This window comes from Bicyclus anynana, chromosome 27 (assembly GCF_947172395.1).
Source record: "Bicyclus anynana chromosome 27, ilBicAnyn1.1, whole genome shotgun sequence".
Lineage (NCBI taxonomy): Eukaryota > Metazoa > Arthropoda > Insecta > Lepidoptera > Nymphalidae > Bicyclus > Bicyclus anynana.
In genome coordinates this window covers 6,678,392-6,703,431 of record NC_069109.1, presented here as the reverse complement: position 1 = coordinate 6,703,431, position 25,040 = coordinate 6,678,392, and the positions used below count along the sequence as shown (strand labels likewise).

General features: G+C 37.3%; 1 protein-coding gene across 1 annotated transcript in view; it reads right to left on the bottom strand.

Moving 5' to 3' along the window:
* LOC112046177 (cytotoxic granule associated RNA binding protein TIA1) overlaps positions 1-25,040 on the bottom strand; it is a 131,826-nt gene that overhangs the window by 27,498 nt on the left and 79,288 nt on the right. The window contains exons 3-5 of the mRNA XM_052890236.1: positions 13,029-13,116; positions 5,965-6,040; positions 3,992-4,094 (exon numbers count right to left, since the gene is read on the bottom strand). Of these exons, the coding sequence (XP_052746196.1) occupies positions 3,992-4,094; positions 5,965-6,040; positions 13,029-13,116 (267 nt within the window). The remainder of the gene's footprint in view (positions 1-3,991; positions 4,095-5,964; positions 6,041-13,028; positions 13,117-25,040) is intronic.

Below are 25,040 nucleotides of genomic sequence, written 5' to 3'. Positions count from 1 at the left end.
ACGCCGCGCGGTTTCATCCGCGTGGTTCCCGTTCCCGTAGGAATACGGGGATAATATATAACCTTTAGCCTTCCTCGATAGATGGGCTATCTAACACTGAAAGAATTTTTCAAATCGGACCAGTAGTTCCTGAGATTAGCGCGTTCAATCAAACAAACAAACTCTTCAGCTTTATAATATTAGTATAGATTCTTTACAAGTTAGCCCTTGACTACAATCTCACCTGATGGTAAGTGATGATGCAGTCTAAGACGGAATCGGGCTAATTTGTTAGGAGGAGGATCCACACCCCTTTCGGTTTCTACACGACATCGTACCGGAACGCTAAATCGCTTGGTGGTACGTCTTTGTCGGTAGGGGGTAACTAGCCATGACCAAAGCCCACCAGCCAGACCTGGACCAATTAATAATAATAATAATAATAATAATAATAAAGCCTTTTATTTTCTCTTCTTCACAATATTTTACAATTCATTTAACTTAAAGTAGGTATTCATTGTTATTATTAATCAGTCACAATTTTTAAAACAACACATTACATAATTATTCCGTTAGATAATCATAATCCATGCATTTTCATAATCATAAAGAATATTTAATTAATTAATTACAATTTTAAAACAATAAATCTAAAATTACACATGTTTCCTATTCTTATTCCGTGCATATACCTAGTCATTTAACATAATTATAATCTGATCTAATCATTTATTCTAATGCATACATTTTTTATCTAAAATATATAATTTATTCAATACATTTAGTCATTTAACATACTTAATCATAATCACACATAGTCATTTAAGTCAAAAAATATATTTAATACCATTATGAGTAAATTTTCATTTTGTCTTTTTGTTTTTTTTTTAGCAATTTAATTTATTATTATTAGATTATGTCATATTATTGTATTTTTTTTTTCTTTCTTATTCTTTAATTTCCAAAATTATGTTAGGTTGAAGATGAGAACCCTCTCGGGTGTAGGCCTCCTCCAAAACAGACCATTTTTTTCTATCTTTTGCAGACTCTTGCCAGTCTTTACCAGCGATGGCTGCTATATCATCAGCCCATCTAGACACCGGTCTGCCGCTTCTCCTCTTGCCCTGCGGCCCTTTCCATGTAGTAACCTTATGAGTCCATCTGTTATCTTGTTGTCTAGCCACATGTCCAGCCCACTTCCATTTTAATTTTAAGAAAATCTAGCGTTTTCGTTTCAGCTCTTATGTCTGATGCTTTGATTTTTTGACATTTTTTAATGCATAAGAGGCTGCGTTCCATTGCTCGTTGGCACACTATTATTTTAGTTTTTACACTTTTTGTGAAAATCCATGTTTGTGCACCGTATGTTAGGCATGGGAGAACGCAGGAGTCCATTGCTGTCTTTTTGAGGCTTACTGGCAGTTGGCTTTTAAAAATTTCTTTCAGCGACCAGTATCTGTTCCAAGCAATTGTTATTCTCCTGTTTACCTCCTCTACATTAGAGTATGGGTTAAAAGATATCTGCTTCCCAAGGTAAACATACTTCTCTACATAATCTAAGATTTTATTGTCAATATATATGGGAAGGGTGTGAGCGTTTGTCATTAGTTTTGTTTTCTCTTCATTTATATCCAGCCCAACATTTTGACTAGCCTTATGTAGAGTTTCTAACATGTATTGCATATCTCTTCTAGTTTCTGCAAAGAGTATCAGATCATCCGCGAATCTTAAATGTGTTAGGAGGGAACCATTGATTTTTATGCCCTTATTTTTCCAATTAAGATTTTCAAATATTGATTCGAGTACTGCAATGAAAATTTTGGGAGAGAGTGGGTCTCCCTGTTTTGTGCCTCTATTTATATAGATTGGTGGTCCAACGCTCTCCAACTATGATGATGTAAGCGTAATTGAAACTTCACTTCACTGTGTACAGTTCGAAATTTTGACTAATTTCTATTCACAGTTTTGGTTATTGTTATTATCACAGTACTTAGAACTTGTGTATGTTTATCACTGGATGTTTTCTTTGTTATATTTGCACATAATTAGTTCGTTAAGTTGTCGCGGTTGCAAGTTTGATTTTTCACTGTTTTACGACACTGTTTTGGCTACCAACACTTTTATCGATCCACTGTAGTACACTAACTGTATTTTGAATAAAACATTTTGAAATTGAGACGTATAACTATTTTTTAAACAATTATTTGTCGAGACACTGTGTTTACGTGGCGACGGTCGCGCCCTCTCCCGTCATCTGGACCAATTAAGAAAACCTCAATCTGCACATCCGGGTATCGAACCCAGGACCGTCTTGTAAATCCACTGCGCATACCACTGCACCACGGAGTCCGGCAAAACCTTGACCTTTTATTCGGGGGGCGCAGGTTCGAATCCGGTCCGAGGCATGCACCTCATCTTCAGTTACGTACATTTTAAGAAATTAAATATCACGTGTCTCACGGTGAAGGAAAACATCGTGAGGAAACCTGCATACGTGAGAATTTTCTAAATGAACATAGAAAATCTTGGTCGAGAAGTTAAGCTTTCAAAATTCAGCTTTCTCGGTTCATATGCATTTATAAGCCGTTTTTTTCACGTAACGACTATTTTATAAGGAACTAGAGGACGGCCGCGACTTCGTCAGCGTGGAATTCAGTTTTTCACAAATCCCTCGGAAACCATATATTTTTGCGGGATAAAAAGTAGCCTATGTGTTAATCCAGAGTATAATCTATTTCCATTCCAAATTTCAGCCAAATTGCTTCAGTAACCGCAGCGTACATACGTAGGAACGTAACGTGCGTACGTAGGAACAAACATACTTACACACTTACACACAAACATTCGCCTTTATAATATTAGTGTTATTAACACGTTTGTATTAGCTTCACTTGTAACTATGTATGTAAGAAAATCTTGGAATCTCAACTTGACCCACTTCCCGGTCTTCGATTAGGATGAAATTTTGCACACGCTCTGAGTTCTGATGACAATACATGACTAGCTAAGAAATATCATTACAAATTCAATATGGCGCCCTCCCCAATATTCACGTGACTTAAATCCAATATTTATGATTTTTAGTGCGCGCTAAAAGTCTGTTTTTAGATTTTTTAAACTATTTTCTCGAATTAAATCCATGTCATCATCATCTCCTTACCCTTATCCCACTTAAGTGCGGTCGGAAAAATATGTCAATCTTTTCCATTCGTCTCTATTACTCGTCATCCACTCCTTTTACACACATGTCCTCTTTCACACAATCCAACCATCTCTTCTTTGGCCTTCCTCTCGTCTTATGTCCTTCCACTTGCACATTCAACATTTTTCTAGTAATATGACTTTCCTCCCCAAGCATTACATTAAATCATTATGATATTTTAATTTCCTAATTAAAATTTTGTTACTAAATAGTAAATTAAATAATAACATACCACAACGCTTTATAGTCTAACAAACACAGTATCACAGGCATAAGATATTCAAGAGCAACCGAAACTTCACCCCCTTCCACCCCCACCCCATCCCATCCACTATCAACCCCCGCACCAACCCTCTAAACCCTTTGTGAATACTAAATGCGCCTTCATGTAAAACAAACGGTTTAATAAATTTATCAGTTGGTAACAAGTTAACCTTTGACAAGTAATAATAATAATTCTGATGATCAAAGGTAAGGTGCTAATGCCTTGAAGGTGTTTTAACTTGTCATAATAAAATAATGGAATATTGGAATAATAATAGGAATGGCCTAAAGCGCCATGTCAGCTGCATAGAACTAGGAATAACAAAAACATCTCTTTAAACACAAAGAAGCGTTATAAATACCCAATGATTTATTTATGTCGGGGCTGACCACTCAATCTGCCTCTATCACACAAGTCACTGAAGTCGAGGAGCGTAGACAGAGAACCTCAGAACATCCACATCGATCGCACATCTTAGACCATTAAAAAGAAAGGACCTGCCTCGTAAACCGTTACCCTTTTGACGAAGATCAAGAATCACTTACGTTCGTTCTTCGGCGCGGGTGGCTTCCGTGTCGCCCAGTTGGTGCGGATAGACCGCGAGCCGAGCCACTGGCCGTTCATCGCTGTGATGGCCGACTCTGCTTCCTGCAGCAATTACAAACATTTGTATGTACTAATGTAAATATTTATGTAAATTGAAAATTTTGAAAAACCCCCAAATGTCATGAAATGTGCGCTTTCATTTGAGACCCCACTCGAGTATATTTGCAGACATTCGGTTATTCTTTCCCACTTTCACCCCCACAACTTTTAAACGGCTCAACCGATTTTGATCAAACATGTCTAAGTGCACATCTAACAAGTCTAAGTGCAATCTATGTGCACATAAATAACCTTAATTAAAAAAAAAAATACATATATTTTTGAATGATGTATCCTTTTGAGATCCTCCGTGGCGCGGTGGATTTATAAGACGGAGGACCTGGGTTCGATCCCTGCTGGGCCGATTGAGGTTTTTTTAATTCGTCCAGGTTACTACTCTACCAGTAAAGACGTAAACAAAATCAATCTATTTCAGTTCGATTCTCAAAATTGGAAATACTAGCTGACGCCGCGCGGTGTTACCCGCGTGGTTCCCGTTCCTGTTGAAATATGGGGATAAAATAGCCTACAGCCTTCCTCGATAAATGGGCTTTTTAACACTGAAAGAATTTTTCAAATCGGGCCAGTAGTTCCTGAGATTAGCGCGATCAAACAAACAAACAGACAAACTCTTCAGCTTATAGGTAAAACACCACAAACCTTTTATAAAGAGGTAAGTATTATAGGGGATAATCTCTGGATTTACAAAACCGATTTCAAAAACCATTTTACCAATAGAAAGCCACGTTATTTATGAGTATCATAGGTTATATTTTATCGCTTTGTTCCACTAGAACGCGAACTACGTAGGTGAATCCGCGGTACGTAGGCTAGCAATAAATAAACAAAAAAGTCCTCAATAATTCAGCGACTCTGAGTACAATGAGCGAGTAATTAATTAATTAATTCAAACAATAAAATTTATTCTCTCTGTTGATATCAGAATTCAAATGGGAAAATTTCTCTCATGCGGTGAGTCTTTATGAATTAATTATTATTTGTTAACATACATTTATGCGAGTTTTTAGTTGGTGTTTGACTTATTTATATAGATATAATTAATTAGCTGTAACTTGCTTTTATTTTTATTTTAGATGTAATTATATATAATCATATTAATCAATAGGACATTAATGAACTTATAATTTTGTAGTTTTAGAATAGTTAGCATTAAGATTTTCCCATGTATATTTATGAATGATTCTGGTTGTCATTGTAGGTATATCTAAATAAACAAATAAAATATCGATACATACATATATATAGTATACTTGCAGACCCGGTCAAGATTCGCTTAGATTTTTGTACTCTTTCTTTTCTTCCCTACCTCTACCTCTACTCTACCCTACCCCTACATGTTTATACATAAAATATACAGGGTGTCCCTACAATGACTGCATTAGTAAATTTAGGCAAGTATGCAGATATATTTTGAAGAAAAAAATTTGGAATGTAAGTACAAAAAGTAGACACAATTTTTATACTAATTTACAAACCTCAATAAGTGTACAAGTTTTTAAAATTATAGTACACTTCAGTCCCATACATTTTTTTACAGGATATTTTTTTTTAATCGGATCATCTTAATGAAAGAAAAATAATTGTTGCATTCAAAACTTCTTCTACAAAACAAATAAAACATTAGGTGTTTATAAAAACAGTATTAAAGTCTCTCAGATCTTTAAAATCATAATTCCAGCAGCTACAGCATTGAAAAAACTGATTCAAGATAGAAAAATTTGAAAAAATCCGAATAAAAATATAACTTGGTCACCCTACCTTTTGCGTTTTATTCATTCATTACGGGACATCCTGTATATACACGTCAATTGATAACCTTTCTTACCGTTTTTCATCGTTAAAAAATACTCACCGATTTCTTTAAAAATGAGACGAATCCATACCCCTTGGACTTTAGGGTCTGTGGATCCCTTACCACTCTGCAGTCCCTGAAACAAAAAAAAAATAGAGTAAGTAAGGCAGGATTTGTACAAAATAATCTACACCGTGAACCGTGATAGCCCAGTGGATATGACCTCTGCCTCCGATTCCGGAGGGTGTGGGTTCGAATCCGGTCCGGGGCATGTACCTCCAACTTTTCAGTTGTGTGCATTTTAAGAAATTAAACATCACGTGTCTCAAACGGTGAAGGAAAACATCGTGAGGAAACCTGCATACCAGAGAATTATCTTAATTCTCTACGTGTGTGAAGTCTACCAATCCGCATTGGGCCAGCGTGGTGGACTATTGGCCTAACCCTTCACATTCTGAGAGGAGAGTCGAGCTCAGCAGTGAGCTGAATATGGGTTGATGACGAATTACTAATTTATAATCTATTATTAACTCCGAAGCAAAAAGAGGGTTGTTATAAGATTGACGTGTCTGTCTGTGGTATCATAACTCGAAAACGGATGAAGCGATTTCAATTTAGTGTTTTTTCTATGAAAGGTGACTTATGTGCGAGTGTTTTTAGGCATGTTTGATGAAAATCGGTTGAGCCGTTTAAAAGTTGTGGGGGTGAAAGTGGGGAAGAATAAACGAATGTCTGCAAATATACTCGAGTGGGGTCTCAAATGAAAGCGCACTAAACAAAATATTGATGACTTGATTAATAATTACATGACATGCGGGGGTATTTCAAAATTTTCAATTTTACATGTTTTGTTTTATAGAGGTTTGTGGTATTGTCGGCTTATCTTATAATCTTTAGATCTACTGAACCGATTTTGAAAATTACCATTCAAAAGCCACGTTATTAGTGAGTGTTATAGTCTATATTTCATCACCGTATTCTCACGGGAACGGGAACTACGCAGGTAAAACCGCGATGCGTCGACTGGTTTGAAATATATGGAAAATGACGACGCATTGAACGTAAATCAACTAACTATAGCTTAGCAACTTTGTTCGTAATACTCCCAATGTTCTGCGCGGGCCGGGGGGCGTGTAGCGATGAAAAACCCACGATTGATGCACGGCCTCCGTGGTATGCGCGGTGGATTTACAAGTCGGAGGTCCTGGGTTCGATCCCCGGCTGGGTCGATTGAGATTTTCTTAATTAGTCCAGGTCTGGCTGGTGGGAGGCTTCAGCCGTGACTAGTTACCACACTATCGACAAAGACGTACCGCCAAGCGATTTAGCGTTCCGGTACGATGTCGTGTAGAAACCGAAAAGGTGTGTGGATTTTCATCCTCCTCCTAACAAGTTAGCCCGCTTCCATCTTAGACTGCATCATCACTTACCATCAGGTGAGATTGTAGTCAAGGACTATCTTGTAAAGAATTAAAAAAAAAGTCACATCCCCGCACGCACGATTTAACACCCGCGCAGTCTTTCCCCCTGTCGCCCGCATATCACGGGAGTGTTATCAACAAATTTGCCAGACTATAATATTAAGCTCTAACGTTCCATTTTTTATTCAAAAGTACGCTGAAAACGTGTCCTCTAATTTGAATGCATCCTCACAAGCAACGCTTGTAAAAAGGGACGCGCCATTTTGTGAATTGGCGCGCAATTGGCGGCGACGCCATCTTGTGTCGAAGTTTTGAATTAAATACGTGACACGTCGCAAACGATTTATTAAACAGACGTAGAGGGTTTTTTTATTTCAGTCATACATCATGGAAGATCACGTGAACAAAGTGACCTAAAGACGTAATAGTGAAAGACTAATATCAAGTTATTGGACATTATCTTAGTATAATAATAATATACTTATAAAAGTATCAAAATACTTGGACCTTGCTCACGAGATTACCGCCATGTGGAATGTTGAGTCAACTATTATTGTTCGATAGTTGTTTCAGTCAATGGTCTTATAGCGAAAAGCTTCAACCAACACCTTAAGAAGCTTTCGCTTAACTGTTGGATCAAGAGTCGGATACAGAAGGCAGTGATTCTTGAGACGGCGCGTATTGTGAGGAGGTTCCTCACTCTGGAGCCCTGACCACCGGTTGCTTGGACACTCAAATGTCCCGCAGCGGGAGGGTTTATTTTCTTATAAATTTATAATAGTGTTTTGTATTATATTTTTATATTAAAATTGTTAAAAATTAAAAAAAAGATAAATTAATAAATGAGAGACAAAAAAATACAGTAATTATAAGTTTAGGTTAAAGTTAAATCACTAATTAGTTACATTATGGCTAGATCGTAATTTTATGAAGTACCAAATTGGTACTTTACAATAGAGTAAAAAAAAAGAATTCATACATAATATATTTATTGTAGTTTAAAAGCGGATTACCTACAGTTTTTCACAAATCCCGCGGGAACCATAGATTTTTCCGGGTAAAAAAGTAGCTTATACGTTGCTCAATAACGTAAACTGTCTTCCAGAGAAAGGCCCATTTAAATCGGCTCAGCCGTTCTAAAAAAAAATACTTCATTTTATTTCTTTAGTTTTTGTGAAAAATATTAAAATAATTAAAAACATAAGACGCCATTTTGAATAATATTGAAAGTTACTCGTGTCGTACTGACTCGAGAATGTATTCGTTTTTCAATTTGTATTTGTGTGGGGTACGACACCGTCGTGTTTCGTGCGCTCCATCTGCCTATTATTGATTAATCTGTGTTCCTACTAATATTATTAACGCGAAAGTTTGTATGGATGTTTGTTACTCTTTAACGCCGCAACCAATGAACCGATTTGGCTGAAATTTAAAACGAAGACACATACCCTGGATTAACACACAGGGCACTTTTCATCCCAGAAAAATCCATGGTTTCCGTGGGATTTGTAAAAAATGAATTCCACGCGGACGAAGTCGCGGGCGTCCGCTAGTTAAATATATGACATATTTGAGTATTGTTTGGAACGAACAAAATGGGTCATTCCCTGAATTCTGTAAAGTTACAACGATGTGACATCGCTTATTACAGACTTAGATTCAAACCTACGCACTCATAATCAAAGGCAGAGGTCCACTCCTCTGGCTTAACACTTTATTTTTTTTTTATTTATGCAGTAATGTTTTCACATATCATCATCATCACATCAGCCGATGGAGTCCACTGCAGGACATAGGCCTTCTGTAGGCACTTCCAAACATCACGATACTGAGCCGCCTGCAGCCAGCGAATGTCTGCGACTCGCTTGATGTCGTCAGTCCACCTGGTACCTTGGTTGACCAACACACATTCCAGCACTTTGGGTCCATCGACTCTTCGTACTATGTGCCGCCCATTGCCACTTCAGCTTCGCAACTCGTTGAGTTATGTCGGTGATTTTGGTTTAGTTCTTCTGCGGATCTCCTCATTTCTGATTCGATCACGCAGAGATACTCCTAACATAGCTCGTTCCATCGCCCGCTGTGTGACTCTGAGCCTTCTTATGAGGCCCATAGTTAGCGACCAAGTCTCGGAACCATAGGTCTTCACTGGCAATACGTCATATTATCCTACCTACGTTTTTTTTAACAGACAGTTTTTTTATTTGTCGGGTTAGGCTCTACTTTCACTAGCCACACTTTAAATGTAAACGCCAATCAGTCGTCTATTTCTTTCTGTGTCTACGTTACAATATTCTAAGACTTTTGTTTGCAAAAGTGGGTGAATGACTGAAGTAGGCGCTGTCTTGAGATGTCGCGCTGTATTTGGGCTAACATCTCAGCGGGAAAAGTTTTGGCTTCCAGACAACTTTTCATGTCGACAGCGTGGCCTTATTTATAGCGGAAAAGAGAATTTGTCATTTTTTAATAATAATTTTTCGAATCACACTTCATAATTTCTAATAGTTGACTCTCCAAATTGAAAATAAACATTATTTATTTTACTGATCCATGGATTTTTTCGGGATAAAAAGTAGCCTATGTGTTAATCCAGACTATAATCTATCTCTACTTCAAATTGCAGGCGATTCGGTTCAGTAGCCGAGGCGTGAATGAGTAACAAACACTCATACCAATATCACAAGGTTTTCATAAATCTCGTGAATCCAAGGACTTTTTCGAGATAAACTTTTATCTCTAAAAAATCCTTGGATTGACGAGAAAGATAGATGGTGTGGAAGTGTGGTGGTAAAACATTATTAATTTCACTAGCGGACGCCTGAGACTTCGTCCGCGCGTGTACTTTTTCACAAATCCCTCGACATCCATGGATTTTTTCGGGATAAAAAGTAGCCTTTGTGTTAATCCAGACTATAATCTATCTCTACTTCATATTTCAGGCGATTCGGTTCAGTAGCCGAGGCGTGAATGAGTAACGAACACTCATACCAATATCATAAGATTTTCATAAATCTCATGAATCCAAGGATATTTTCGAGATAAAAGTAGCCTATGTGTTAATCCAGAGTAAAATCTATTTCCATTCCAAATTTCAGCCAAATCGGCTTTAAAGAGTAACAAACATCCATACAAACTTTTGCGTTTACAATATTAGTAGGATACAGTAACTACATGGAAAAGGGTCCGATGTATATCGATATGATATTAATAAAAGTTAAGGATTATAATTGTAAAACTTAATAAACTTAATCATGTATTTTTAAAATTTTTCATACGTCAAAAACGCTGTCGTCCATTTTGTGACGTCACAATGTTACTTGATGTACTCAACGTGAAACTAATTGTTAGCTAATGATATGAATTGATAGCTAACCATGTTTTTCGTGGTGGCACTTAGAACTGGGTCCTAGCTGAAAATCAGCGCTGTATGTTCTTTGTTTATGGGGAGCATACAGCAATATGCTGAGCTAGGACCTTTTTCTAGGTTATGCCACATATCGCAGGGTATTGTTCTTAAATAATTGTGATGTGTGGCATAATGTAGTAATAAATATAGTTTATTTCTTTCTTTCTTTCTAATATTTTTGTCAAACGCTCCGTTTGTCATAGAATTTAATAACGTGACGTCATGAAACAGTTTAAATATAAACCATCATGGCCGATAGTGTTAATTCGTATTGTCAAAAATGAGTCAAAAATGATAATGTGAGCCTTCACGGGACGCCTGGCAGATGTGAAACATCTCATTCTCTAAATTATCACGGTCAGACAATTTATTATCAGAAAAATAATTTGTTTTCAAGTAAAACACAGGTTATGTGTACTGTATACACTACGGAGTAAACACTATAGGTATCCGAGCTCAGTGTAGCGAGAGAGATGGCTTAACGCCGGATCGAATGGGAGAGAATCGCACAGGCTATTGCGCATGGCGACGCGTCGCCACACCGTACACACTACTGCATATAGATTGTATATCCTCTTCCATTATATAATGTATAAATTGACATATTTTTAATTTTTAACTATTGATCGTATTTTTTTTTAACATTTTATTATTTAATTCTTAATTTCTTTCATTCGTACCAATTGTATTTTTTTGTTTTATTTGCAACCTTAATTGTACCTTTTGACATTTTTATCATTTTTATCTTTAATCATATTATATAACTGACATTTTTAAATTTAATTATTCTTAATTTTAATTGTAATTTTACTTAAAATAGTATTTGGACTTCTCGTGCCAAACTTGTAATATATTGTACCTATAAATTAAATTATTTACCTATTAATTAAATTACTTATTACTTAGATTATAATTGTTTTCTCTATGTATAGTATATACTTTATATCTTAGAGTTTGTTGTACCTATAAATTAATGGATCTATAAGTAAGAAGTGTACATAATATCTAAAAATTGTGAAAGTTGTGAAAATCTTTTAATAACTAAGCATTAACCTAATTTATCAATGTAATTAAATGTAAGCATGAATTTAATGTATTAGCGGTTGATTTTCCTTAATAAATAAATAAATAAATAAATATATATACCATCATATAGCGTGGCGACGTCGCCACGCCAGTTTTACGTGCGGTTATTCACATCAAAAATATCAAGTTAACCTTTGTCGGCGACGTTACCTGATGTTACTCGTAAGTGACGATGCAATCTAAAGTGGTAGGGGGCTTGGTAAAGGTAAAATTTCATTCTACCCACATTTCTGACAGTTTCTACGCGGCATCGTAATGGAATTTTTTAACATCTTTAATATATTATTATTAGTATAGATCGCAGTAGTGTGCAGCGTTTTCATAAGCGGTTACTACCCGCTCACACTGATACCGCACCCCATTGGCACAAGTCCAGGAGTCGCATCTCGAGTTTTGTTTATTCTCTGGCAGACTATATCGTGAGCTCATCTTTTATGGCTCAGCCAGATTAGTTTACGGGGGAGGGAGGGAGTCGATTGGGACATATATGGTTAAATGACGATTTGTTGTACAGTTGGTATTGCTATGATTCTCACCAGATAGGGTCCTGGGTTCGATCCCTAACTTGAGTGAGTTTAAGGTTTTGTCCTCAGAATACAGAAAACTCTGCACTAAGTACTAACCAAGTACCGACTATATAGATTATGGATATACAAGTTATAATGGCAATAAGCTACTGTTACATATGCTTATTTCAAGCACGAAAGCATTGAGCAGTTGCTACTTAAGCATGTGTATCGCAACATTGCTAATAATGAGCATGCTGATTTCGAGCTTGCTCAAGAATCAACAATCGTGCGATTTATGAGCATGCCATGCATGCTACCATTTTCAGTTCAGATCAGTTTGGATCGTGCCGCGATGCAAGAACCAGCTCATGACTAAGGGCCCTGTATGGGTTCGAAACTAGTCGGGCATACTCTGACCTAATCACGTGAGTTTTAGACGTGTTTCATAATCAAATAACACTCACGATAGTTTAAATTAAAAAAAAAATTACATTGAGCTGGAATCGAACTCTGGTATATTAGGTTTTATCTCTTAGTTTCACACTTGTCCAGTTGAGTCGATATGATAACGTCGAAATGTTAACTTAATGCACGGGTGTTAGGTTTATTTTCGTTACGAATTTTCTCGAGTTGATCTCCGCACGCAAAGCCCGCGATAAAAGCTTAAAATTTATGCAATAACTTGACTTGACTTTGACTTACGATATTTCTCCGAAGGGCGCGAACGCGTCGCGTAGGTTTTGTGTTTCTATCTCTGGACTGAGGTCGCCGACGAAGATGTGGTAGTGTTCTGTAACAAACAAATGGACACACATTGATACAATGCTCTCAAACTTAATATCTAATTCATACTATAGCTTGGCAATTGCGTTGATGACACTCCCATGAAATGCGGACGTCGGGGGATGAATAACAGCGCGGGTGTGAAGTCGTGCGCGCGGGGCAGAAGGAAGGACAGTGCGAGTGTAAAGTCGTGCGCGCGGGGCAGAAGGAAGGACAGCGCGGGTATGAAGTCGTGCGCGCATCGCTACCCCCCTCCCGGCCCACGCGGACCATCGGAAGTGTTACAAACGAGCTATAATGTTTTATAGAGTAGAGTTTGTATGTTTGTAGGGGGTAATCTCTGGATCTACTATATCGATTTTGAAAATTCTTTCACCAATAAAAAGCTACGTTATTTGTAAGTGTCACAGGCTATATTTTATCTGCGTACACCTACGCCGGTGATACTGTGGGGCGCCTGCTAATACCTATAAATTAAATCGAAAAATCTATGATTTCAAAGTAACTGTGTTTTCTCTTTAGGTATACTTTACTAGGTAATGCCGCGTAGTTTCACCCGCGTGGTTCCCGTTCCCGTAGGATTACGGGGATAAAATATAGCCTATAGCCTTCCTCGATAAATGACCTATCTTATACAAAAAGAATTTTTAAAATCGGACCAGTAGTTCTTGAGACGCGTTCAAGCAAACAAACTCATCACCTTTATAATATTAGTATAGATATATACACACGATACCAAAACACAGACAAGCTTTTTGTCATGTAAAACATACATATATAAAAAATCAAATTTTTAAAAGTCAGAGCAAATATCCTCATCTATACAAATATTATAAAGCTGAAGAGTTTGTTTGGTTGAACTCGCTAATCTCAGGAACTACTGATCTGATTTGAAAAATTCTTTCACTGTTCGATAGCCCATTTATCGAGGAAGGTTATAGGCTATATATTATCCCCGTATTCCTACGAGAACGGGAACCACGCGGGCGAAACCGCACGGCGTCAGCTAGTCTACCTATACATATACCTACGTCTTTCCTCGTTTCTACATTCCCTCGTTTTTCCGAACAGTTTAGAGTAAATAATGTGAACAGAACAAATGCTAATTAATCTCATTCATGGCGCAACCGGGAATCGAACCTATCTATAACAACGGGACTATAGACCAAGAGACAGTAACCAAAACTTATTAGTCTTTTATTTAGTCTAAGTAGAACTTAATTATTCTGTATAATTAGAACAAATATCCCAATGGATATTACCTCTGCCTTCGATCCGGAGGGCGTAGGTTCGAATTCGGAGCATGCACTTCCAAAATTACAGTTATAAGAAATTAAATATCACGTGTCTCAAACGGTGAAGGAAAAACATCGAGAGAAAACCTGCAGAGAATTTTCTCAATTATCTACGTGTGTGATGTATGACAATCCGCATTGGGCCAGCATGGTGGAATATTGGCCTAACGCCTCTCATTCTGAAAGGAGACTCGTGCTAACATTGAGCCGAATATGGGTTTGTAAAAAAAGGTTTATCATCGATTGACACCGCCCTCAAGGCACAATAGAGAAATTTACTCTGCTTAAAGACTGAATAAATAAATATATATTAAATGTATAAACAAATAAATTAAATTAAATTAATAATCCTTTTATTTCAGGCTTTGACCAATCAAAGCCTGAAATAAAAGGATTATTAATTTATTGTGTCAGTAAAAAAAACTTTTTCTCTCCCTCTTAATGTCCATTCGCTACGCCAGATTAGGTTTTTGCAACGCTTTCATTCACTATATCGCTTCTCGCACTCGCTTCCTAACGTATGTAAAGAAGTTTTACTTCAAAAATCATCGTAACTTATAGTCCACTAGCGGACGCCCGCGACTTCGTCTGCATAGAATTCACAAATCCCTCGGGAACCATAGATATTTCCGGGATAAAAAATAGCCCATGTGTTAATCCAGGCTATAATATATCTCAATACCAAATTTCAGCTAATTCGGTTCAGTAGTCGAGGCGTGAAAGAGTAACAAACATCCATAACATCAAAGTCATCAGTTTTCGCAAATCTCGGGAAACTGTTGATTTTTTCGGGATAAAAAGTAGCCTTTTTGTTAATACAGAGTAAAATCTATTTCCATTCAAAATTTCAGCCAAATCGCTTCAGTAGTAGCGGCGTTAAAGAGTAACAAACATCCAAACATCCATACAAACTTTCGCGTTTACAATATTAGTAGGATATTTGTATTGTAAAAACACAAATAATGTTATAACTGTAGACTCTTCGACTATAGCGCCTTAGATTTATTTATGGAGCAACATTATCGGGGCCGAGTGTACAGTTCGTTAAGTAGATGTGGCTAGCCCAAACGATATTTAACTTTATACCAGTGAAATACGGTGCAATTTGCCTTGATAGTGGTCTATTAGCAAAATATGTGGGTACATTTCTTGATGGAGTCGATATAATGGATTTATAGTGAATACTTTTGTTTGTTTGTAATATATATAATACAAATGATTTGTCCCGACTTCGCACGGGCACTGTGTTGGTACCTACTAATACGTATATTAGGCAATGTTTAATAATCATACGTGAGTAAAAACGGCCTCCGTGGCGCAGTGGTGTGCGCGGTGGATTAACAACACGGAGGCCCTGGGTTCGATCCCCGGCTGGGCAGATTGAGATTTTCTTAATTGGTCCAGGTCTAGGTGGTGGGAGGCTTCGGCCGTGGCTAGTTACCACCCTACCGATAAAGACGTACCGCCAAGCGATTTAGCGTTCCGGTGTAGAAACCGAAAAGAGTTTGGATTTTCATCCTCCTCCTAACAAGTTAGCCCGCTTCCATCTTAGACTGCATCATCACTTACCATTAGGCGAAATTGTAGTCAAGGGCTAAATTGTAAAGAATAAAAAAAATGTCAAATATATATAGATTTCTATATTTGTTTTGCACTTAGTTTTATTGACATATTTAATATAATTATAGATAATCAGCTAAAAACACATTCAGACTATAACATGAATATGATCAATCATTTATGTGTATTATAGTAAGAATGTGTTGTTACCCAATGATAATTTTATACTATAGATAGGTTACGTCCTTACAAAATAACCGCAAATAGTGATCCAAATTTAACTACTCCACGAGCAGAGAATGGGAGTGTTGATCGATCGTCAAGGAATTCCTTAACCCTACATCCTGTAGTCACAAGTCCGGGACTCTGCTTGGTGTTTTTCTCTCTACCACGCGATGGACCCGGCACCCGCACGGTGAATCCATGGAATGCTAAGATATTCGTCTCTCTTTTTACACTTCCTGAACACACAACTCGACATTATAGACGATATTTAAGTATTATTTGCTTAAATTTCAGACCAATTATTGTATAGGACCTGCCTCGCTAGACGTTACTTTTCTGTCAAAGTATATGATCAACGATCTAATGCGATTATAAAAACGGTCTCTTTATAATCAATGTTAAATAGTTGTAATCGTGTTCGTCGGTTAAAGAGCTCCGTAAAAATACCTTTTTGTGTAATTGAATTGTGTAAAAAACGGGCAAAAACTTCTAGTTTATCTACCAAATCTAAGCTCGTTTTCCTCAGAAAATGACAGACAATTTTGTTCGTGACTATAAGTGCGAGACAGGTCCTTCTATAATTGGTCTGAGGCTTAAATAACGTTCGTTATTTAATAAGCGACTAAATGAATTCAATTTTCCACATTTGTCCACCTCAGTTTTGATGCGCTAGTGCCTTATCTCTAGTATAAAATATTGATTTAACCTATTAAGAAATTTCAGCCTTCGCTACTGCTAACTACTCATAGCAGTACAAGACACCATTAAGACGACAACACCACGACGGCGTTTCGAGGTCAACAGCGCGCGCGGGACTACATAATGTGTGCAAATTTACATGCACATAACAAGTGCCGGCCTGTGAGAACAAACTAGATTAAGTACATTTAGTAGTATATTAGAAGGCTCAAAGTCACTCAGCGGGCGATGGAGCGAGCTATGCTTGGAGTTTCTCTGCGTCATCGAATCAGGAATGAGGAGATCCGCAGACGAACCAAAGTCACTGACATAGCTCAGCGAGTCGCGAAGCTGAAGTGGCAATGGGGTCCCAAAGTGCTGGAATGGCGACCCCGCACCGGAAAGCGCAGTGTTGGTCGACCACCCACTTGGTGGACCGAGGATATCAAGCGGGATGAAGGGAGCCGCTGGATGCTGGCGGCTCGAGATCGTTGTGCTTGGAGGTCCATGCAAGAGGCATATGTCCAGCAGTGGACGTCTATCAATCAATCAATTTATTTATTTGCAGATACATATATTATTTATACAGGTGGTCGGTAGATGTAGATGGTAAATGTATGTTGACAATTTGGCATGCAAATTATTTATTAAGTATACTCATAGAGAACTAATAAAATAATGAATTACTTTACCAGCACATATAAGTAATAAAGCCTTAAATATAGCATGTGTTAATAATGAAAATAAGCTAATTCGTAATACCCTATTCTTAAAATTCTTATTATTAATCCTAATAACAAATAACAAATGAAAATCGTTTATTTCAGTTTCTAAGATTACATAATTTTTCATTAACATTCATTCAAGTTTGGAACCTTCTTTTAATCTAATTTTCTCTTTTCAGCAGACTCAGAAGTGATTACAAAAATAAGAAAACTAATGTCGAACAAAGGTTATGATTCACAACACTTGTCAGGACAACTTAATTAACAAAGCAAACTGTAACCAAAATAAGACCCTAGAATGGCAGAGAAGACCTTGAGTGAAGTCACGCACTTGTGAACGTTGTGTGTAGGGTTAAAGGTACCTTTGACTGTTAACAAACACTCCCCTTTTCCACTCAAGTCACTCTCCCCGCCTATCCCAAGTAACCCATAAAGAATTACACAACAAGAGATGTGGACGGCTCGAACGCCACGAGCACACTGAAGCCGTCCGTACCGCCAGTCGTTGCAACGCGGCGATAACACTCTATAATTAATTTAATAATAATCGTTTAATAATCGTTTATTTCTTAGTAATATACAGTTTTAACAAATAGGGGCTGAAACCTCCTTGTAGGTATATAAAAACCCGTGTTAGGAATTTAATATTCAATATAAATCGATATAATGGATTTATAGTGAATACTTTTGTTTGGTTTTAGTACTTATATATAATACAAGATACCCGCCCGGGCTTCGCACGAGTGCTATGTAGATCATCATCATTATCAGCCCATATTTGGCTCGCTGTTGAGCACGAGTCTCCTCTCAGAGTAAGAGGAGTTGGGTTAGGTTAGACTTCACACACGTAGATAATTAAAAAAAAATCTCTGGTATGCAGGTTTCCTCACGATGTTTTCCTTCAGACACGTGATATTTAATTTCTTAAAATGCACACAACTGAAAAGTAGGAGGTGCATGCCCCGGACCGGATTCGAACCCACACCCTCCGGAATCGTAGGCAGAGGTCATCCTCGTGATTAACAGTGAGCCGAATATAGATTGTTAATGATGATGGTACGTTGCAGTTACCACCGATTTTGAAAATTCTTTTACCAATAAAAAGACCACGTTATTTGTGAGTGTCATAGGTCATACTTCATCCTCGTATTCGTATAAAAACAAGAACTACACAAGTAAAACCGCGTGGCGTTTGCTAGTGATTAATAAAAAAAAAATCAACCACTCAAACATCTGTAAAGTTTCCACAAATCGTTTTATTGTAAAATTAACTTTATTTCACTGATAAAAAAGTTGAAATTGGCACAATCGTATTCCCGCTGCGACGTCACAATTTTCACCGGGCTGACAATCGGGAATTTCCCCGGGGACGAGAACTTTTTAAATCGCTCAAAGTATACGTTTGAAATGACGGTAATCTGAAAAAATCGGCCTGTGTACTTAAACATTAGGGTTCCGCACGTTAAAAAAGACAAAATCTGAATAGGATTTTTCACAAAGAATATTTGAAAGAAAAAGAAAATATATTTATTATAGGACTCAAAAGTGATTACAAATATAAGAAAACTAATGTCGAACAAAGGTTATGATTCACAACACTTGTCAGGACAACTTAATTAACAAATCAAACTGTAACCAAAATAAGACCCTAGAATGGCAGAGAATGACCTTGAGTGGAGTCACGTACTTGTGAACGATGTGTGTAGGGTTAAAGGCGCCTTTTACTGATATCAAACACTCCCCTTTTCCACTCAAGTCACTCTCCCCGCCTATACCAAGTAACCCATAAAGAATTACACAACAAGAGATGTGGGCGGCTCGAACGCCACGAGCACACTGAAGCCAACACGAGATCGAGCGACGCCATATCCGTCACAGACTACTATTTCCAACACTAAACGGCGATAACATATTTATTACTATATTATGCCACACATCACAATTATTTAAGAATATAATATTATTTAACCCTGCGATATGTGGCATAACCTAGAAAAAGGTCCAAGCTCAGCATATTGCTATATGCTCCACATAAACAAAGAACATACAGCGCTGATTTTCAGCTAGGACCCAGTTCCAAGTGCCACCACGAAAACAGGCAACGAACGAAAAAAAAACCTATATTCAAAGCAAAACCAAATTAAAACTTATAACTAGTTTATATTTTCCATATCTATACTAATATACAAAGCTGAAGAGTTTGTTTGTTTGATTAACGCGCTAATCTCAGGAACTACTGGTCCGATTTGAAAAATTTTTTCAGTGTTAGATAGCCCATTTATCGAGGAAGGCTATAAGATATATATTATCCCCGTATTCCTACGGGAACGGGAACCACGCGGGTGAAACCACGCGGTGTCAGCTAGTCTTTTATATATGACCAACTAGACTTCGTCCGCGTGGAATTCAGTTTTTCACAAATCGCGCGGGAACCATGGATTTTTCCGGGACGAAAAGTAGCCTATGTGTTAATCCAGAGCAAAATCTATTTCCATTCCTAATTTTAGCCAAATCGCTTTAGTAGCTGCAGCGTAAAAGAGGAACAAACATACTTACACACTTACAGACTTACACACAAACTTTCGCTTTTATAATATTAGTGTGATAGTGTGAAGTGTGATATTCCTGTTTCCCGCCAACTAGTCGGGAAAGACTGTATTAGGAGTAGGTCAATAGTCCAACGCACGGGGATTGAGCTATGACCTTCAAAAAAAAAATCAAAATTCATTTATTTCAAGTAGGCTCAGTTTACAAGCACTTTTGACACGTCAGTTGACTATTTGTAAAGATTCTACCACCGGTTCGGAAGGCAGGTTCTGCTGAGAAGATACCGGCAAGAAACTCAACAGTTGCTCTTTTAAAAGAATCATACAGTATTATAATTTACAATTGATAACAATTACAATTTCTTGTAGTATTACTTCCTGGGTGAAGGTAGAAGCTGATCCAATGGCCTCCAAGCACTTTTATCATTAAGGAACTCATCAATGTTGTAGTAACCTCGGCTAAGTAAATGTTTTTATATATTGCTTAAAGTTGTGCATTGGCAAGTCATCGTAAATCGCAAGTAAAGAACCGGTAGAAGATCAAAATAAACATTGCAAAGTTGAAGGCGAAAAATAGGGGTCGCTATGAAATACCCTTGCAATTTATTTAGAAAAGTCATTGTTCTCTCCCAAAAAAACTCTCCAAAGATATTATTGAGGAGCGTTTGTTGATTAAACCTTCCTATTACCCATTACAAGTCTTACCCGAGAGGGTAATAATGGGCCCTTTGTTTAGAAATATCTTTATTACCCCCGAAAGCCTTCGTCTCGTAAAAACTTTGAATACGTAAACAATAACAAAACAATTTTATTGTTTATAAAGTTAGTTTAAACAGAAACGTTGGCTTGTTTGTGTTTAATTAAGTTGTAAACATAACCTGTATTTGCAAAAGCCGTAAGTTTATTTAAGATAACAATTACAATTTCTTATAGTTTTATTTCCTGTGTGAAGGTGGAAGCTGATCCAATGGTCTCCAAGCGCTTTTATCTTTAAGGAACTCATCAATGTTGTAGTAGTAACTTCGACTAAGTAAATGTTTTTTAACACATTGCTTAAAGCTATGCATTGGCAGGTCCATCACAGTCTTAATCTCCAGTCCATCACGGTCTCTCTAATAGGATCTTACTACATTTGGCGGCAGGGAGAACAACACGAGCAGAGAACGGGGAGTGTTGATCGATCGTCAAGGAATTCTTTAACCCTACATCCTGTAGTCACAAGTTCAGGACTCTGCTCGGAGTTTTTCTCTCTACCACGCGATGGACCCGGCACCTGCATGGTGAATCCATGGAATGCTAAGATATTCGTCTCTTTGAACCACAGCCGGTGATCACTTATCGTCAGATGTACAGTGTACACGCCATCTTAACCAAAGGCAAGTAGAAGTGACAGTTGTAATTATTCCAGAGCCTAGTCAGGATTACAGTAATCGCCCGCAGCGAATCGCTTTGCGCATTTTCTTTAAATACAAAACTTAAGTGAAAATGCTTAATGGCTTTTCTTTTTAGAAAACCTGCTTCCTGTCTTTTCCTTACATTTTTAATTTTCTTTTCTTTATTGCTAGATTTTGTTTCGCTTGCCTGTTAGTTTCAAGTTATGGAAGTTTCAATTACATATTTACAACTATTCAACGGATTTAATGCAGTTTTTAGCAATAGAGTGATTGAAGGGAAAAGTTCATAGGTAAATGTTCTATACATATAATAGAACATATATAGATATACAAACTAAAAAAAGGCTATATACAAACATATTATAGTACAGTAAAAGCTCATTATTAATCAGTTTGAAGGCGGTGACAAGAAAACAAAATAAACTTTAAAAGCCTATTTAGCATAGCACCACCTTCAAACCGATCAATAGAAAGGACAATGTTATGTTGCGCTTTTTACATCAATGCAGTTTTTTTCTATAAAATAAAGCACCCCCTTCAAACCGATCAATAGAAAGGACAAAGATACGATGTTATGTTTCGCTTTTTACATTAAAGCAGTCATCATCATCATCATCATCATATCAGCCGATGGAGTCCACTGCAGGACATAGGCCTTTTGTAGGACTTCCAAACATCACGATACTGAGCCGCCTGCAGCCAGCGAATGTCTGCGACTCGCTTGATGTCGTCAGTCCACCTGGTGGGGGGTCGACCAACACTGCGCTTACTAGTGCGGGGTCGTAATCCAGTACCTTGGGACCCTAACGTCCATCAGCTCTTCGATCTATGTGCCCGCCCATTGCCACTTCAGCTTCGCTACTCGTTGAGCTATGTCGGTGACTTTGGTTCTTCCGCGGTAATTTAATAAAGCACCGCCTTCAAACCGATCAATAGAAAGGAAGATATTATGTTTCGCTTTTTACATTAATGCAGTTTTTTCTATAAAACACCAAAGACTTGGCCACCACAGTCTGTCTATAAAATCACGGCCTCCGTGGCGCAGCGGTATGCGCGGTGGATTTACAAAACGGAGGTCCTGGGTTCGATCCCCGGCTGGGCAGATTGAGATTTTCTTAATTAGTCCAGGTCTGGCTGGTGGGAGGCTTCGGCCGTGGCTATTTACCACCCTACCGCCAAAGACGTACCGCCAAGCGATGCTGATGCCGTGTAGAAACCGAAAGGGTGTGGAATTTCATCCTCCTCCTAACAAGTTAGCCCGCTTCCATCTTAGATTGCATCATCACTTACCATCGGGTGAGATTGTAGTCAAGGGCTAACTTGTAAAGAATTTAAAAAAAAATGTCCTTCCGTAAACTTAACTAACCACAAGGCATGGCTAAAATGTGCCTAATTAATAAATAAGGGTCCACGAACCCTTTGAAGTGCAAACAAGGCCCTGTCCCTTGCCTCTCAAACTACGGAGGTCGAGTGACGTCATGCCTTTGTTGACGGCATTTCAAGTGTATGCTAAGTTTAAATGTAACAAATAAACAAACACACATTTGTTATCAATAGGTACATCAATATCTATACTATATTATAAAGCTGAAGAGTTTGTTTGTTTGATTGATTGAACGCGCTAATCTCAGGAATCTTACATACATTTATAATATTTACAATCTGTGTAATTGTCAATGTCAATGTCATGTTACTTGTCTGTCTAATTGTCTTGTCTATTGTCCACCGCCATGTCCTAAAGTCGGTACACGTACCTATCCTATTCAATAATATAATCGTCAAGCATCCGTGGTCTTATTTATTATTACAAACATTACACTACTGGTCCGATTTGAAAAATTCTTTCAGTGTTAGATAACCCATATATCGAAGAAGGCTGTAGACTATATATTATGCCTTTATTCCTACGGGAACGGGAACCACGCGGCGTCAGCTAATACATAAATAAACTTTATTTTATTATCTTTGGAACGGCTGGACAACTTTTAATGGTACTTTCACTTGAATATATAGGAGGTTATTAAGGAATATACCTAAAGTGTTTTCCAGCATGGGTATGGTGACAGTTGCCTTATGACGTCCACAATACGTACAATTATCGCGAAACGCGGACAACTTTCAAGAGCAAGAATGTTTTATTCAAAAATATTTATTCTAAAATATATATATGTAAAACAATGTTCGGAACCCTCTTCACGCGAGTTCAACTCGCACTTGTCCGATTTTTTTAATCTTACGTTCCAACGAAATTAATTAATTTGTCATTTATATTGTTTTAAATACGAAACACATTTCTTTTGATACAATAAAGGAATACACAAATACATAGCCCCCGGGGACATCGTCAAAGGGACATTAAAAATACAAACAAATGAAGTTATAAAAAAGAAATAACAATCCTTGGAACGAAGGTCGGATTACAGACATTAAAATACAAATACAGCAAGTCTGTCATAGCCAGAACTTCGTCATTAAATTAGTCTGTGCTCCTATCACAGGTTTTTTATAGTATAATTATTAAAAATAGTAGATTATTATACAAGGGGCTAAAACGACCCATTAATTATATACGAGGTATTTTTAGGGCCCGAGACGTAAGGCGAGGGCTGCTAAATAGCAACCGAGTTTATAATGGGCTTAGCCCCGCGTGTTACATTATATTTTTCACTACAATTGCGAGAAAATAAGATAATTCCGTACGGGAATTCAATGTTTTATTTTAATTAAAAGTTAAATGTACGAACTTGGAAAAATTTATGTTAAGAGAGATGCTTTTACCCGGTAACTTAATTTCCGACTGCTGTGAAGATGAATAATGTGTATGTGAGTTAAACGTAGGAGTTTAAAAATTTCTTTCGTAAGTGAATCAACTCGTTGTTCTTTTCTCCACTTATTAATTTACGTAGGTATTTAATTTGTAGGTTCGTTTTGTTCCATCTTTAAATTAGGGTCACCATTCTCAATAGATAAAGACATAACAATTAATGTTGCGAAATATGTAAATTACGATCACAAATTCACAATGAATTTCTTCAAAAAATCAAGTATGGATTATTCACAGCAAATTGTTTTTAAATTCTAGCTCTTTAATTTTATTTTTCTTTTTATTTTCTATGAAGAAAAGGCAAAGGTATTACACCGTACAACCGTGTCTTCAAATCTCGCTCTTTAAATTCGCAACTCAATAAAAATCAAATAAAAAAAAAAAATAACTGCATTCCACAGTCACGAAGGCTGCATTTTATTCCAATTTCAAGTTTTATTTTTATCAAACAATCAGAACCTTACCTCTGGCTCAATCGCTCGACGCGCGGAGCCATATAACCAAAAGAAGAAGAAGAAGGGCCTTACGATGATTCTATTTACGAATAAAACCTCCTTCGTTATAAAGTAGACTAGTACTTGGCTAGTACTCGTAACAGACAAAAATTAAAAAAACAAAATTACTTTAGCCCCTAGAGGCTGAAATGCTTGTTTAGCCCCGCTGTGGTGTGGTAATATGACAATG